The sequence below is a fragment of the Drosophila pseudoobscura genome, chromosome 2, assembly GCF_009870125.1.
Source record: "Drosophila pseudoobscura strain MV-25-SWS-2005 chromosome 2, UCI_Dpse_MV25, whole genome shotgun sequence".
In the NCBI taxonomy this organism is placed as follows: Eukaryota; Metazoa; Arthropoda; class Insecta; order Diptera; family Drosophilidae; genus Drosophila; species Drosophila pseudoobscura.
The window spans coordinates 1,970,231-1,986,869 of NC_046679.1; the positions used below are offsets into that span (position 1 = coordinate 1,970,231).

The following is a 16,639-nucleotide window of genomic DNA, read 5'->3' on the forward strand; positions in this document are numbered from 1 at the left end:
AGGACAGCCAGAGCAGAAGCCCCCGTCCATTTGTTACAAGAGTTGGATAAAAGCGATTTATGTCGACTGCCAAGGACATTTCAACTTCAATTCAATGTACTGCCACAAGTGTAAGCCGGCTGGCTCTGCGGTCATCTGTGATGATGTGGTAGCTGTTTTATAGCCAAATCGAGTCAGCGGGATAAAGTGCTGTCAGAGCAGGCTTTTGTCTTGCAGGAATATACATTTAGGGATTACCAGATAGACTAAGGAGAAGTCACTTGTAGGGGATTTGCTTGAGAGTTTCCACTTTACTTAGTGCTGCAAAAACTACCCAGCGAAAAAGAACTTTCGAAGCTGCACACCCACATAATCCCCGCTTTAATCCCGCCTTTAAGGCAACAGCTCGTCTGTATGCCATTCCCCTCAAGTGTCAGCACTCGACAGCACTGCAGCTGTCTGCCCGTCCGGCTCCCCTCCGCTGGAGATATGCAGATGCGTGGCTTTCCTCTCAAACAGAATGCAAGCCAAGAGCTCTCTCACTGCGTATACGCAATATATATTTCTGTTATTTTAATGTGGCAGGGACGGACGACGGAGATGGAGATGGAGATGGAAGTTCGTTCCGTGTTGAGTTGGACAAATTGCCGAGCATATCAATATGGAATGGAATGGGTTTATGGTCTCCGAATGCGGTCTGCACACAAAGATTTCCCCATTGTAGCAGTCGCTACATTTTGGCAATTTCCCACCGTTTTACAGCCTCACGCTCTGCGATTATTTCATAAATAATTTATTTATTCATTTGCAGTTTCCCCGGCGACGACTGTTGTGCGCTCGAGCGCTGAATCGAGGCTCTGCGAGCAACTCAAACAGAGAGACACGTACCGGAAGAGGTGCCCCCGTGAGGATTGGCCAATGGAGTGGTGGAGCCCCGTCGTAGCTCCGGTCTCCGGCTCGGAGCGATGTCGAGCATGAGGACCAACTTCCCGGTCCCGTGGTTTGCATTGCAGATTGCAATTATTCGCGTTTTAAATTACGCGCACAGTTTGTCAAAGATAAACTTGGCGGCACAGCCACGACGACGGGAGATCATTATGTTCAGAGCAATGGAAAGGACTTTAATAAGCAACGTTTTAATCAGAGTGCCGGGCGTTAAGTGACCGCGAAATGAGCGACATGTCAAGGACCAAAGTTTCTGATTTCCTCAGCACCAGCAGCAGCAGCAGCAGCGGCAGCAGCAGCACTGCCATCAGTCGAACGACAATGACATTAGCTGCAACATCATCATCAGCAACAGCAGCAACAGCAACGGCAACGAGCAGGCCCACGAAATCGATTGCAACATTCGTGGCAGGTAGCGCCGTCTTTAATGCCACGGTCACAACAACGGCCACAGCCTCAAAGAGTAGCGGCAACCTTCTGCTAACAACGGCCACGCTAACGGCCTCCACGGGGTCTGCAACAACGACGACGACGAGTTTGCCTACAACATCGCAATTTGTAGATGGCTCGTTGACTTCGCTTTCATTAAGAGCCACATCGACAGCCTCAATATCATCATCGTCGGTTGGAGCTGGAGCTGGGGCTGGCGCTGCAGCTGTCACTGGCACTGGAGCCCTGTGGTCCTCCGAGTCCCCGTTTGAGCTGTTCCCAACAGTTGGGGCAAACATAACAGCCAATATCAGCAGCATCCTCGAGCAGGGCGAGGGACAGTTGGAGGAGAGCTGGGTGGATCTATCGGTGCTGCTCCTCAAAGGATTCATCTTCTCGTCAATTATCCTGGCCGCAGTCCTCGGCAATGCCTTGGTTATCATCTCCGTACAGCGCAATCGCAAGCTGAGGTAGGTCTTTCCGTCCAACTTGTTTTCCCGGTCCCGGCTCACCTTTGACACTTGAATTTAATTGACGGTCATTGCCGCAGGGGCCCCACGACAATGCAGACAAGTAAAAGGCAGGAAAATCCTGGGAAACTCGGGCAAACAGGTGGGATGCGAGGGCGAAACCTTTTCCCCGTAATAAATGTAATTTAAATGAGCGACAAGTGGAATAATAAAGCACAAAACGAAGTTAAATGCGAAACAAAAGCCCATCGCCCAGACATGAGAACGTTGCGATGACAGGACGCCCCAGAGTGCAGTGCAAATAAAAGTAGCATACAATTGAGCGCAAGGCATACAGTCCTGCCTCACTGTCCCGCCCACAGTGCCACCCTGCCACACTGCCACAGTGGGAGTGGCACCCACACGCCCCTCTTGTGTTGCACAACGTTTGTGCGTGGCGCGAATAAGCTGGCGGATTTTGATTAAAGAGTTTATGATGCCACTAAAAAATTAAAGAACCCGCTAGATTACCCTTCTGAAGTCATTCGGAATACAGATTCATATCTTGCGGCATGCGAATAAAGCGATTCTCAGAACACAGACACCATCGCACAACAGAAAAGCTCGATTATTCCGAGCTCTACGAGATTGCTCTAGATTACCTTTTGTTATTTACTCTTTTTTTCCATTCGGAAGTTAACATTTGTTTCTGGTTGGCAAGCAAACTTTTCTCTGAACATCAACAGACACAAATGCAGTGGCCAATAACGTGGCTGTAGACCTAATATACTACATATATAAGTAATCAGGTAATCAAAGAAATGTCAGGTTTCTACTAGAACTCCGATATGTTTGCATTGCAACCCGTCAACCATCGAAAAACGACAATCATTGTCTGCGACGCAATATCCATGTGGCTCTTTCTCTTTCTAACCCACACACATTGCCGCAGCGGAACACGCTCAACGCGCGCTCTCTTCATGTATGATCTGCTCTGAGCGAGTAGTCTCTCTCCCCACGCACTCTCTCGCTCACAGCTGCACAGCAATGGGACAGGCAGTGGACAAGAACAAACACGCTCAGCAATAGAACAGGCAGGGGACAATACCAAACGGTATATCGCGAGGAGTGTACAGCTGAGAGTACACTGAGCATAATATTGGGATGGCCAAAGAATCTTGATCTGAGAGTAAACATATAATAAAAGGCCTTATTTCCGGAGTATCTGGCCATACAAAAAATACTCTTCTTTTGAACACCTAATGAACGTAGTCTATTCTTGTCATTCGATCGATAAAAGTATGTATGTACTGTTGGAATGAGCCAAAAAGCAATTAACTAGCAATAAATAATAACGAACGAGTGAAAAAATTCTTGACAGAATTCATATTTTTTTTGGACCGTAGAAACTGGCAAAATACTTTGGTTTTTCACACCCATTCTGTCAACATATCAATAAACACTTTTCAGAGGAGCAAAAAGGAATAAAAACGTTGACACAAACTGAAAAGAAATGAACAACCGAACCACTGAAAGCATAAATTTGAATTCTTGCTATAATATACCCGACCCCGTCCGTTGGCTGGGCAACCGCATAAACCTCGCTTTCAGTTTCTGTGATATTTGGCTTAAAAAAAATGGATGCTATGCTCATGATTGTTGCCACATCGCTGTGGGGGGCAGCTGGAGGTGGCAGCTGCCTAGTCAGTCGAATGACTTATGACAGCCAAGGAAATTGCTGCATAAAGGTGACCTGAAGCCGGCAGCTACGAGCCAGACAGAGACAGAAGGAGAGAGAGAGAGGAAACGAAATGGAATGGAATGCAATGCAATGTTTAGCTAAGCTGCCAGTCCTCTCACAGCGGGGAGAAGGCCAAGCACACACACACACACATACATGTATGTATGTATGTATGATGTGTCACTCGTGCGACACTCGTATGCATTTGCCCCCGTTCGAGAGCCGGCAAAAACGCATAGTGTTGCCCGCTGTGAACCCAACCCATCCATAGTCGCATGTCCATGGTACTCGTGACCCTAACGATCTCTTGGCCCTTTGTTTCGTTCACAGGGTGATAACCAATTACTTTGTGGTGTCGCTGGCCATGGCGGACATGTTGGTGGCCCTCTGTGCGATGACATTCAACGCGTCCGTGGAGCTGTCCGGCGGCAAGTGGATGTTCGGGCCGTTCATGTGCAACGTGTACAACAGCCTCGATGTTTACTTCTCCACGGCGAGCATCCTGCACCTCTGCTGCATCTCCGTCGACAGGTGGGTACTCACTTACAGCCACGTTCGCGGGTGCTTATTGTACAATATATTCAACGATTTAAAGTCAATTGCATGCACTGCTCTTGGGGGAAAGCCTTTAAATAGATCTCTCGCAGACCATTAATCTTTCCCAGATGCCTGGTGGCAAATCACTTTCCATACAAAAAGCCCCTCGCCGTCCCCTCACCCGTTCGCGTTCCCCGGCGCATTGCGAATAAGAAACAATTAATTACCGTGAATGGAGCGCACATCAAAAGCAAACATTAGGCCGGGGCTGTATGATGAATGCGGCCCAAATGATTTGCAGCTGGCCGTGATGTGGGCGTGCCAAGGGACACCCACGCCCACACCCACTCCCCTCGAACGCCGCCACGCCGTTAATTGGCGCTATGCCTGGTCAGAGGAGACTTCCACAGCTGCGACTACTCCCCAGGCCCGACCAAACAATGCTCCAAATGCCCCATACCCTGTGGCGGCTGGACAGTGGGCAAGGGGCCTTTGTCTGTTTTAATTAATTTGTGTTTCACTCACCTTTCGATGGGCCACAAAACCCACTCGAACACACACACCAACAGCAAACAAAGGAGAAAGCAGAAAAGAAACAACAGAAGCGAGGCCCCCATCGAAATTAGAAAATTAATGATGGTAGGCCTCAACCAATATTTCATCCACGAAAACTACTCCTTTCGGTTATCCTGGCGAGATCTGGTATCTGTTATCTGGCATCTGGCATCTGGGACGAGGTGTTTATGCACGAAAAACTGAATCAATTATGGTATTACACTGAGAAAAATGAGTTCATCCTCTCAGACGGAAGAAGCACTTCCACGCCTATGGTATCCTATAGGATTTAGATTCCCAAAACAGTCCCTCAGTGGTGCGCTGCCACCTGAAGAAGGCAACCCCCCCCCTCCCTTACCGCTCTGTTCACAGCTCATTTCCATTATTAAGGCTTTCCTTCCCTGCAGATACTATGCCATTGTGCGTCCGCTGGAGTATCCATTGAACATGACGCACAAAACGGTCTGCTTTATGCTGGCCAATGTCTGGATACTGCCCGCCCTCATCTCGTTCACGCCCATCTTCCTGGGCTGGTACACGACGGAGGAGCATCTGCGGGAGATATCGATGCACCCGGACCAGTGCTCATTTGTGGTCAACAAGGCCTACGCCCTCATCTCCAGTTCGGTGAGCTTCTGGATACCCGGCATCGTGATGCTGGTGATGTACTGGCGCATCTTCAAGTGAGTGTGGTCGATGGACGCCGGACAATGGGCGATGGGCGATGGGCGATGGCATGAAATTAATGGCTGGGTTAATTGTTCTTCTGTGTTCTCCGTGTGCAGGGAGGCTGTGCGGCAGCGCAAGGCCCTCAGCCGCACCAGCTCCAACATCCTGCTGAACAGCGTGCACATGGGCCACGCCCAGCAGCCCACCAACCTGAGCTATCTGCATCCGAGCGACTGCGATCTAAATGTGGCATCCACGCGCGAGGAGACGCACAGTGCACTGAGCAACTTGGAGGTGAGTGCAACGGGCGGGTGTTCTGGGGGTTCTCCTAAGGACGAGGACATTCCAGGGCAGAGGGACCGCCGCCTAACATTAAAGTTCTGTTCCCAGGAAGCGAAGTGTAGTCTGTGTGTGTGTATGTCCTGGGTTGATTGGATCGGGAGTTCGAGGGGGGATGTTCATGCCCCCCCTCGGACTCGGAATGATTCCTTTGTTGCACTCTGTAATTGATGCCTCAACATGTCTGTATGTGACTTGACTTGACAGGACATGCTGCAGCCGGCCACGGATGAGGACGACGACAAGGACGAGTGCGAGTGCGATGAACTGCGCGTGCCCTCACCACCGCCGCGGCGCCTCAGCCGCAGCAGCATCGATCTGCGTGACCTGGAGCAGGAGCGCTACGAAAAGGTCACCCACACGGACAGCGCCCCCTCGATGATGGCCCTGCAGCAGCAGCAGCCCTCGCACAATCACAACCAGCTGCAGCCGCCAGCGCCTGTGTTCAATCCACAGATATGGACAGAGTCCTTTCCGACCGCAAAGATTACCCAAGTGGAGGGGGGGCCGGAGACGCAGCCGGACCAAGAGCAGGAGCAGGAGCAGGAGCCAGAGCAGCTGCAGCATCCGGCGCTACCGCAGCAGCAGCTGAGCCTGACGAGCGGCAGTGGCAACAGCGAGCCGGAGGCGGAGTCCACGGCCTACCGGGTCTTCGGGCTGCACAGCGACGAGAGCGAGAGCAACGACCTCTATGACACGCACTTGCCGCTGGCCGAGGACAACAAGGAGCTGAAGCGCCTCATCGAGGACAACTATCTGTACTTCAAGAAGCAGACGGGTGGCACGGTCATCAGTGCACCGGGGGGCGGCAAGTACGCCGCCCTCAGCGAGACGGACTTCATCAGGCTGAAGGCGGGGGCGGCGGCCTGTGGACGGAAGGCGATTGCCGCCAGCGACTCGGAATTCCTGCGCACGATCAGCGAGGCCCGGGCCAGCACGGAGCAGCCGATGCCCGGCAAGGAGAAGGGCTTCAACTTCCTCTCGCTGCTGGCCAAGACGAAGCGGTCCAGTGCCGAGTGCTTCGCCCTGGAGCGGAAGCGGAACCAGGCCACCTCGGAGGGGTCCAGCTTCTTCCGGCGCGCCCGCAACCGGAAGCTCTCGCACAGCTACAACGGAAGCGCTGGCGGCGGCGGCAAGGAACGCAAACTTGAGCGACGCCAGCGGCAGCACAGCGACACCGACTCGACGCCCAACAAGCCGGACATCCTGCTGGACATCAACGTCCTCAGCGAGCAGAGCGGGGCCTGCGTCATCCAGCAGTTCAGCGACGGCGTGCAGCTGATCGACTTCAGCGGCGACACTGACGGACTCGGACTCGGAGTCGGAGTCGGCATCGGCCTAGGCATCGGGGGCCCGGGGGACGAGCTGGCCCAGCTGGCTGACTGTTTTGGGGAGTCCCCCAAGCATCCGGCCACGCCGCCGCCCTCCCTCTCGCCGCCCGAGCTGCCGGAGCAGAGCGGCATGCTGATTGCCAACAGCTCGGAGCTGGCCGAGATCTTCCGCTCGCTCAGCTTTCCGCTGGGCGAACAGGGGCGATGCGGCGGCTCCAGGTGCCAGGCGACGGCCCCCCAGCGAATGAGCACGCTGAGCGATCAGGTGTGCGCCAACTATCTGATGTCCCCACCGAACACTCCACCGGCCACCGCGGGCACGTCCGCCTCCAATGGCAACGCCATGGGCTCCTCCAACTCGCAGTCGGCGTCCATCAATGTGTACTTCCTGTCGCCGCCGCCGCCGCCGCATGCGGCCGGACCCGGCTACTCGCCAAGCGACACCTCCACGGTATCGCTGGATGTGGTCACCACGCTACCAGTGCCCCAGCCCCAGCCCAACCCCCAGCCGCAGCAGCAGCAGCAACCCCCCCTCAACATATCCCCAAAGCCAGAAATAATCCTCGACTCGACGCTATCCCCCGGGGAGGGCGGATGCGACGGCCTGAGCGGCGAGCCTAGGGATGTCACGTCCCCGCTGTTCAAGCGCAAAGATAGCTCCGGAGATGCGGATGTGAGCGTTTCCGGCGGCCGTCAACGCTGCAGCATCCTGGCCGGCTACGATGGCCTGCAGACCGTGAGGAAGCGACAGGCCTCTGTGGTGACCTATGACGTCAATGTCATTAATTTCTCGCAGGATAACAGCGACAGTCGCAGCTACATTCCCATGGGTCGCGTCTCTACCAGTTCTGCAAGTGAGTAGAGCCCCCCTTCCATATATGATTGAGTAGAGTAGAAAAAACGAAAAAGGCCTACCATTAAGAGGTGATATGTGGGTAACACTCGGAGGAAAAGGCAGTCAAGGGCTGAAAGAGAGAAACAGTATAACTATTTGACTGCCTTTTCCATTCCGAACTAGCCTCCACTAAGTACCGCCTCTGTAGAAGAAGAACCACCAACGAAGCTTGAGTTGATGCCACTAGAGCCTTAGACTAGACTAGAGCTTTATGTTAGTTGCACCACCAACCGATAGACGACCTAGAACGCCTGCGCAACGAGTTAGGAGAGCTGTCATTGAGAAAGGAACCATCTAGAGTCGTCCTGGTCCAACTGTTTGCTTTGTTTCCTCGCTCCACCGCCCTTCCCTGGTGCTCTGTGTATGGCGTTGCATGGCACGCATGCGCATGCGATCTGTGGTGTGATGTGATCCGATCTGTGCCCCCAATCTTTGTCTAACCTACAGTCCTGTCTATGAAATACTTATGTCTGTACTTTGTCTCTCTCTCTCTTCCTCTCTGTATCCGTATCTGTATCTGTCTTTATCTCTCTCTCTCTATCTATCTATCTGTCTGTCTCTCTCTTTCACGCCATTTCTTTTGTGTGTGTTTGTATGTGTAAATATATGTAAAACCGAATCATCAAATTTTGTCCAACCAAAAAAACTTCTACTCCAAAAACAACAAACAAAAAACCAACCAAAAAAACCACCTGTGGTCGTCCCCGAACCAAAAAAACACCCAAAAAACAACAACAAACCTGCAAGCAGAGCACGAATTTTCCAATAAATCCTCGCTCATCCGACGCGGTGGCATCTGCATCTTTGTGGATGAGGAGGAGGCCGAGATCAGCGAACAGAAGCCGCGCGGCATCAAGTTTGCCCCGGTGTCCAGCCCGCTGCCCAAGTGTCCGCTCTGTGGGAGCGACATCAGCACCGCCAACGCCAATGCCACCGCCACCGGCACCACAACCAACTCCACTGACACCACCGCCAATGCAAGTAGTAAACGTAGTAGTCACGCCCAAGCTCCAGATCTTGACCAGGAGCCCACACGCTTCTGGCACAAACGTACGGCGGCGGTCACGGCGTGCTGGCAGCAGAGGCAGCGCCATCGGAGGCGCCGCTCCCAAGCCGGATGCAGTCACTGTGGTGCAACCGGTGAGTCTTGTCGTATCCACCACACAGCAAACAGTAGCCAGACCCACTCGCCCCACCCCCACCCCCATCTCTCGCTCATTCTCACTCTCTTTCTCTCTGTCTGTCTCTGTCTGTCTCTTGTTCAGTCAGTTTCTGTATCTGTATCTGTATCTGTCTCATGTTTTAACACTTCAATCCCACGCATTTCCCCCGCTTTCAGTGTCAATCATTCGCTTTTCCCGCATCAGCACTCGCATCAGACCAGGACACACACGCACTCACACTTGTATATACATGCATCCCAAATACATACATAGGTATCTCGATTCCCCGAAAGCCAACATCGACATCGAATATACATCTCGCTTTCAAGGGAAAGCCAGGTCGCTGCTCCTCAAATCGAATTAACATCATTATAGCTTAACCCAAGAACCCAACCCAACCCAATCCCAGTGACCACAGGATCCTGCTCGACAGCCAAATCTGCCCCAAAACCCGTTTCAGACACCTTCTTCTCAGCTGATAACCAGCTTAGTCAGGGGGTTCACACGCACCAGGCTGGGAACCCACCGGAGTACTGAAACTGAGAACCTGGCTACTGCCCCTCTCCCCTGTCCCCTCTCCACTCTCCACGCTTTGCCCTCATGCCGTAGATAGTCGCTTCCGTTTTGCACGTGCGTTTGCCCGGCTTTATTGCGCCTCCACTTTGCCATTGGTTTTTGCATTATGATTTCGTTCCACCTTGTCCAACGGTCTGGCCAGTCAACCCTCCTCCCCCCACCCAGCTCTCCAGAGCACTTAACATCCAAGTCCATGCCACCTCTCCGGTGGGGCATCCATCAACGGATGACGACGACGACGACAACAATCGAGGAGGCGGAGAGCGAAGGACAAACTTGTCCGCCACTTCCTGTTGCTCTCCCTGTTGTCCGTCTGATTTGTTTTACTTTCTCCTGCCCTCGACTCTCACTTTCCAGAGATGTATCTACGTATACGTACATCGGAGCACGGGTCTCAATGCGGGGCTGTATGTCTTTGTGATAACAAGTGTCCTGTGTAAATATTTTCAATTGTTTGCTTCGTTTTTATTACTTTCCCCCCTCCCCACCCCACCCCACACACACACACACACACACACACCCACATACATACATACCAATCAAGCAAACACCCACCCACCCACGAGAACCAGAACCAGCAGCACCCGCACCACAGCACGAAGATACGAGTATACGAAGATACTCGGCACCACACACTCACATGCCACATGCCGGCAGTGTAATGACAGTGATGGTCTGACGGGGCAGGGTTACAGTGCCGTCGATCCAACAGCAATAGTATTACTAATGTCAAAGTTAAACATGCCAGGACACGACCCGTCGCACACACGCCTGGCCTCTTCTCTCCACAGAACGACACACAAAACCGAGCCGAACCAAACCGAACCGAACCGTACCGCCTTTTTGCATCACACTACACCCACCCCACAGCAAAACAGAAAACAGCAAAACAGCAAACAGCTAACAGCTAACAGAAAACTGTCAATTGCAATGGCTTAACAGCTAAAACTTGACTCTGGTCGAGGGCCCAGCCAGACCGGGCTAAAGCGAATCGAACCGCAACGAATCGAACCTAATCAGCCAATTGCGTTCTCTCATTTCATTTCAATCCTAAACTCTTTATCTGCCTCCACAGGCGGCTCTGTGCGGCCGGCAAAGGGATGGAAGGCCGAGCACAAGGCCGCACGAACTTTGGGCATCATCATGGGCGTCTTTCTGCTCTGCTGGCTGCCCTTCTTTCTATGGTAAGTCCACAGCCGGCCAGCCGGCCAGCCAGCCAGCCATCCAGCACCTTCCTGGAGCTCATCGCTTGAACTGTTCTCTCAGGTATGTCATCACCTCGCTCTGCGGACCGGCCTGCCCCTGTCCCGATGTGGTTGTGGTGGTGCTCTTCTGGATCGGTTACTTCAACTCGACGCTGAATCCGCTTATCTACGCCTACTTTAATCGGGATTTCCGTGAGGCATTTCGCAATACGCTGGAGTGTGTGCTACCGTGTCTGGAGAAGCGAAATCCCTACAATGCGTACTACGTCTAGACCGGATATACAACCCCCCAACCCCCAACCCAAGCCCAACCCCAAACCCAAGCACCCCAATTCAATATTGAACAATGCCCCTGTAAGTGATATTTAATACTTGAGAAACTCGTAATACCAAACAAAAAAAGTAAGCATGGAAAAACCAAGTGGAAAACAAAAGGCGTTCGTGCAAGCATCTCTAGCTAGTAAAATCCTTCGAGCTAAGCAATACTCAATGTGTGTTTCCGTATACGTGTAGTTTTTCATTTAAGCAACGATAGGGAATTAAATAAAATTTATGTTCTGTGCGCCCCATTGGTGCGACCACTCGGACGTACTGGGAGAGCGCCGCTGCCCCAGAACTACATTAAACATACTTACATAGTACATATATAAGTGTTGTTGTCTCAAGAACAAGATATACGTAAACATATATACAGATACATGCTATATACCATACAATATACATACATATACTATATAGGAAAGCCAAGCAATTGGAAAACAATCAATGGCTTATACATATGAGAAAAACTTCAGAGTTCAAGTAAATACGAGTATATTTAAGAAGCAACGATTGTCTCTTCGGCGTTTCGAAGGGTTTATACTTTTTTCGGGAAATGTTTAGGTCACTGTCCTTCTGTTATTTCGAAAAAACTCTCTTTATTCGGTATGAAGCGCACTCAAATCTTCTATATGCAGTCCCGTCCAAGTCCCCAAGAAAAGAATAATGACAAAACACCCCTTACAATCCGATCAAAACTTCCAAGAAAGAGTGTAAACCTACAATAAAACCCCATAAGCATTAAGTATCATATATGTATGTATAATCTAGTGTTCTACAAGCAAACCAAATCTACATACTCGAATTAAAACGAAATTGATAATTATCTTATCATTAATTATGCAATTGAAATGAAGTAAAAGCAAAAACAAAAAAAGGATAATGTAAAGAAAATGTGTACGATGCGAAGCTCTGAATTTTCAAGCAGAATGACAATCTACCAAAAAGTAAACCACAAAAAATGAGAATTGAAAATTGACAAGCTGTAGAAAATGTCGCTATTCGCTGCAAAATCGATTTAGTTGTAGTTACTTTTACATGTATTTCAATTTGGTTGCCGGGAATCCCCTCTCTTGAGTTGAGAAGACTTTTGTGATAGCAAAGGAAATTGATTGTATTTCTAGTTGAATTGTTTTACGTTCGTTGCGTCTAAGGCAAAGCATCCCGTACATAACGAGTACCCTAACGAGTATCTACATATGTACTTAGGCATATACTATGTATGTATGTACTATATATAGTATGATATGATGTGTGTGCGTGTGCGTGTGCATGTTGCTATGTATTTCAATGTACTTGCTGAACTAAACTATTGCATATTAAAGTGTGAAAACAATTGAAAGCGGCCTGTGTTCACTCACTTACCCCACTCACTGTGCGTGGCATGTATTTTTAGCATCGAAGAGAGCGTATCGGCGTTATATATAGAATGGTCGTGCCGGCAGGCGGCAGATGCGTCCGTCCGTCCGGTTAGTTTGCTCACGCTCGCCAAATGCCCAACAACGCCCGCATCGAGCACACGTCCTCGGAAGCGCACGAGGGGGAAGCCACTTGTGTGGTGTACTTCAACCATCAGCTGTTCTCCGGTGGCGCCGATGGCAAAGTCCGAGTGGGTATTACATGTACACTCTAGTACTAGCCCTGGCCACATTTCCGCTAATCGCCTTGCAGGTCTGGTCGGAATCGCTGCAGCTGTTGGCCACGGTGAACGCCCACGACGCGTACATCTACTGCATGGCCGTCAATGAGCACGGGAAGCTCTACTCGAGCAGCTGCGACGGCCTGGTGAAGTACATGCAGCCGCCATACGATGATGCTTCTGTGCAGGAGCTGTTCCGCTGCTACGACGCCATCCAGGCCATGTATTGCGATGGATCTGTGCTGTACACGGGCGACGACAAGGGTGTGGTGACCACCTGGAGCAACGATCGGATGCTCTTCAAGTACAATCTGGTGGAGGAGGTCAAGTCGCTGGCCGGCGAACAGAAGTTGATCTATACGGTGCGTGATTTGGATGTAGTCGTGTCCCTGACGGTGGAGGGCAAGTCCGGCAAGTACAGCAACAAGGCGGTGATACCCGGAAAGTCGCCCCTGACCCTCCTGGGACCTATTGTCGAGGGCAAGCGCAGCTTCATTGCCTTCCCCGATCGCACAGGAATGGGCCTGCAGCTGGTTAACAATTTGCCGCAGCAACAATTCGCCCACATCTGGCAATTGCCGGTGAGTCCTCAACCTCAAGATGTAATCGGTGCCCTTACAGATTGTAAAATTGCTTGCAGAATTGCCACGAGTGGATTGTAAACAGCATTTGCGGCGACGACCGCCATTTGTACTCCGGTGGCTACGACAAACTGGTGAAAGGTTGGACCGATTTGGCGTCCCCACAGCCGCGTGCACTGGGCCAAGTCGAGGTGGGAAGTTGGGTGAACAGTATTTGCTGTGGCGACAACAATAATGTGTACATTGCGAGCAACGACGGATTTATTCGCAGTGCGAAATTTATTTAGAAAGAGCGTCGTAAAAAGGAAAACTCGCGCGAAAAAATGTGGTGCTGCCAGACCTTGAAAATTATAAGACGCGTTTGGCGGTATTTAATACCAAATATACTTTTTTAAAACAATTAAGCTTTTAAACGTTTATTGAATTCTAAATTCATCTTAGCTAAGTTTCTGCTCCAACCTGTGGTCCAAGGAGTCGAATGCCACCTGCGCCTCAATCCAGCGTGCCACAGAGAGTAGCAGCTGTTCGTTGAGACTGCGGCTCATCAGCTGCAGGCTTAGTGGCAGTCCCGACCTGGAGAGGCGAATGGGTATCGATACGGCAGGAATACCAGCCATGTTGGCCGGCTGCGTGCAGAAATCCTGCACCGCACACTGATCCCTGTTACTAAGCGAGGAGAAGTCCTTGTACAATGGAGCTTCAGTGAGAGTCGTCGGGGTGAGTAGAATGTCCACCCGGTCTTCCTTCGAAGATGCCTCAAATACCTTCAAAAAGTCTTCGGCAATCAAGCGCCGCACACGCAGTGCCTTTTCAAAGTAATGATCGTAGTTTTTGCGCAGCAGCAGAAAGTTTCCCGTCAGTATGCGCGTCTTGACCACATCGTTGAAGCCCTCGGCGCGGGATTGGGCATATAACTGCTCGGTGCTGCGCTCGTCGGCAGCACGGTGTCCAAACTCGATGCCATCGTAGCGGGCCATGTTGCTAGCCACTTCGCACTGGTTCAGGATCGAGTATACGAATATGCTGGCTGCCGTATTGGGCAGGGACACCTGCTGCACTGAGGCGCCAGCGCACTCCAGCAGATCTGCCACCTTGGTCCAGGTCTCCAGAACCTCGGCGGACAGTCCGTTGCAGTGATATTCCTTGGGTATACCGATTCGCACAGTTTGCAGGTCGAGTCCATCCACTTCTGGGAGCTGTAGCTTTGTGAACGGTTGCCTAATGGTCGTTGAATCCTTCCCATCCGGCCCAGCAACTGCATTCAAGACCTCAACGCAGTCGCTTACCGAGCGGGCGAGAATGCCTGGCACATCCATGGAGTTGACCAAGGGAATGAGGCCATGACGGGAGACCAGGCCGTAGGTAGGTTTCAGACCCACAACACCGCAGTAAGAGGCTGGATTTCGGGTAGAACCTCCAGTGTCCGAGCCAATTCCCCTGCAAAAATCAAAATGAATCAGTCCTCGCAAGTAACGGTTGATACTTTCGATACCAGTTTTACGAAAGGTTGGCAGCCCCATTCAGCAGCTGATTGTGTGTGCAAAACGGTCACTCTGCGCTGCTGTCAAGTCGACCGAACGACGAAAACTTTATTATTTACGAAAATTGCAATTATATTTGCATTCTGAAGCGATGTCTGCGCTCTTTCGTGTAACCAGCCGTGCCGTGGCGCTCCAGCGCTCCCTGGTGGCCAACCAGGCAGCCACATTACGGGCATGCCGCAGCATAAAGACGTCGCCAAAGAAGGACGAGACCATTGCAGCCCCCGCCAGCGTTACAACAGAAGACTTTGCCAATCCCAGCCCTAAGAACTGGATGAGCTACGGCTTCGACTACAAGGACCAGGCGGAGGATCGCAAGGCGACGAAAGCCACTTTCTTCGTTACCGTCACTCTGTGCCTGGTTTGGGGAACCTTCTACTGGTCCTACTTGCCCGACACTCAGATACGCGACTGGGCCCAGCGCGAGGGCTTCTTGGAGCTGCGCCGTCGCGAGCAGGCTGGCGTGGATCTGGTGAGCCCCGACTACGTGGACCCCGCAAGCATTTCGCTGCCATCGGACGAGGATCTCGCCAACACGGAAATTATCATCTAAACAATTAGTCCCTTAGTTTGTTATGTAATGAATGCAGCTGGTGGCCACTACAATGCCGCGCCTTCTGCTCGCTAATAAAAATGCACCTTCCGGCGCGAACGAAGCTACCAACAATGCCAATGTGAAGAATTTTGCAAAAATAATTAAGTATTTGCGTTATACATGACGGCGATTGAGGTTAGGTGAAACTGTGAAGAGTGTAAACAACAGAAAAGGTACTCACGCAAAGCACAAACCAGCGGCCACAGCCGATGCGGATCCACCTGAGCTGCCTCCCGCGATTCGCCAGTTGTTCTGGGTCAGATCCTCGCTCCAGATGTTCTTGGTCGGACCGTAAATGGAGTCCACGGTGCCGGCACCCATTGCAAACTGATCCATGTTGGTCTTTCCAAGGAGCACAGCGCCGGCTTGACGTAATCGAGAGCATACCGTCGCATCGTAGGGCGGCACAAAGTCCTGCAGCATGCTGGAAAACAAGAGAATGAAGATAAAGCTGATGTCTTAAGGATTTTCTTGAACACCTACCGCGAAGCACAGGTGGTGTGCACATTCTCCGTGCAGAAGTTATCCTTAATGGCAATGGTCACGCCATCTAGGCCACTGCTCGGCTGTTTTTTCTGGTAGCGCTGCTCCGACTGCTGGGCCTGCTGTCGGGCCTCTTCTGGTGTGAGACGCACGAAGGCATTCAGCGTCTTAAGATTTACGGAATCCTCCAGGGCCTGCTCCGTCACCCGGCAAGGGGACAGCTGCCCATCGGCATAACTGGATGTTAACTGAAAAGTCGTCCATTTAAAGAGTTCTTGCTATTAAATTGAATCAGCCCACTTGTTTGATGCTCCACTGTAAATGTCGCCGCATTCTTCGGTGCGGCTGTTTCTACCAGCAAGGAGAACCAAAACAAATAATTTTAACAAGAATTTATGGCACAGCGGTTGCAGCGGTTCCTTGACATTTTCGCCTACCTGCAGTACGGTCAGACTGTAGTTGTGTTGCGGCTTTAGCTTATTCAAATCTTTAAATGGAATGCCGCCAATGGTGACCTCCTTAAGGGGCCTCGTAGGTCTGGTTGTCGATGACGCTCAGGACCTTCAACTGTTGACGTAGGAATGAATCTAGATAAATTTACATACATTCAACGTGTTTTTTTTATCTTAACTTTTGTTAATTTTAACTTTTTTGCATATATTCCCTTGT

General features: G+C 51.2%; 4 protein-coding genes across 5 annotated transcripts in view; 3 read left to right on the top strand and 1 right to left on the bottom strand.

Annotated features, from left to right (window-relative positions):
- The window catches only part of LOC6896783 (octopamine receptor beta-3R-like), a 35,515-nt gene extending 24,217 nt beyond the window's left edge, over positions 1–11,298 (top strand). The window contains exons 2-9 of one of the 2 annotated variants that reach the window (XM_002136953.3): positions 791–1,823; positions 3,874–4,074; positions 5,043–5,318; positions 5,421–5,598; positions 5,851–7,828; positions 8,620–9,009; positions 10,684–10,792; positions 10,875–11,298. In XM_002136953.3, the coding sequence (XP_002136989.2) occupies positions 1,150–1,823; positions 3,874–4,074; positions 5,043–5,318; positions 5,421–5,598; positions 5,851–7,828; positions 8,620–9,009; positions 10,684–10,792; positions 10,875–11,085 (4,017 nt within the window). In that variant the 5' untranslated portion in view covers positions 791–1,149 and the 3' untranslated portion in view covers positions 11,086–11,298. The remainder of the gene's footprint in view (positions 1–790; positions 1,824–3,873; positions 4,075–5,042; positions 5,319–5,420; positions 5,599–5,850; positions 7,829–8,619; positions 9,010–10,683; positions 10,793–10,874) is intronic. The other variant, XM_003736206.3, reaches the window with a different exon arrangement.
- Positions 11,299–12,524: 1,226 nt separating this feature from the next.
- LOC4800516 (uncharacterized) lies at positions 12,525–13,751 on the top strand. Its single transcript, XM_001357744.4, has 3 exons — positions 12,525–12,740; positions 12,803–13,351; positions 13,411–13,751. Exons 1-3 carry the CDS (start codon positions 12,624–12,626, stop codon positions 13,636–13,638), a joined length of 894 nt encoding a protein of 297 aa, XP_001357781.1. The 5' UTR covers positions 12,525–12,623; the 3' UTR covers positions 13,639–13,751.
- On the bottom strand, positions 13,736–16,426 carry GatA (glutamyl-tRNA(Gln) amidotransferase subunit A, mitochondrial). The gene is made up of 5 exons (XM_001357742.5): positions 16,408–16,426; positions 16,271–16,315; positions 15,971–16,218; positions 15,669–15,911; positions 13,736–14,788 (listed from the first exon to the last, which is right to left on the bottom strand). Exons 2-5 carry the CDS (start codon positions 16,301–16,303, stop codon positions 13,789–13,791), a joined length of 1,524 nt encoding a protein of 507 aa, XP_001357779.3. The 5' UTR covers positions 16,304–16,315; positions 16,408–16,426; the 3' UTR covers positions 13,736–13,788.
- Positions 14,870–15,559, top strand: NP15.6 (NADH dehydrogenase [ubiquinone] 1 beta subcomplex subunit NP15.6). Its single transcript, XM_001357743.5, has one exon. It carries the CDS (start codon positions 14,984–14,986, stop codon positions 15,443–15,445), a length of 462 nt encoding a protein of 153 aa, XP_001357780.1. The 5' UTR covers positions 14,870–14,983; the 3' UTR covers positions 15,446–15,559.
- Positions 16,427–16,639: the final 213 nt, after the last annotated feature.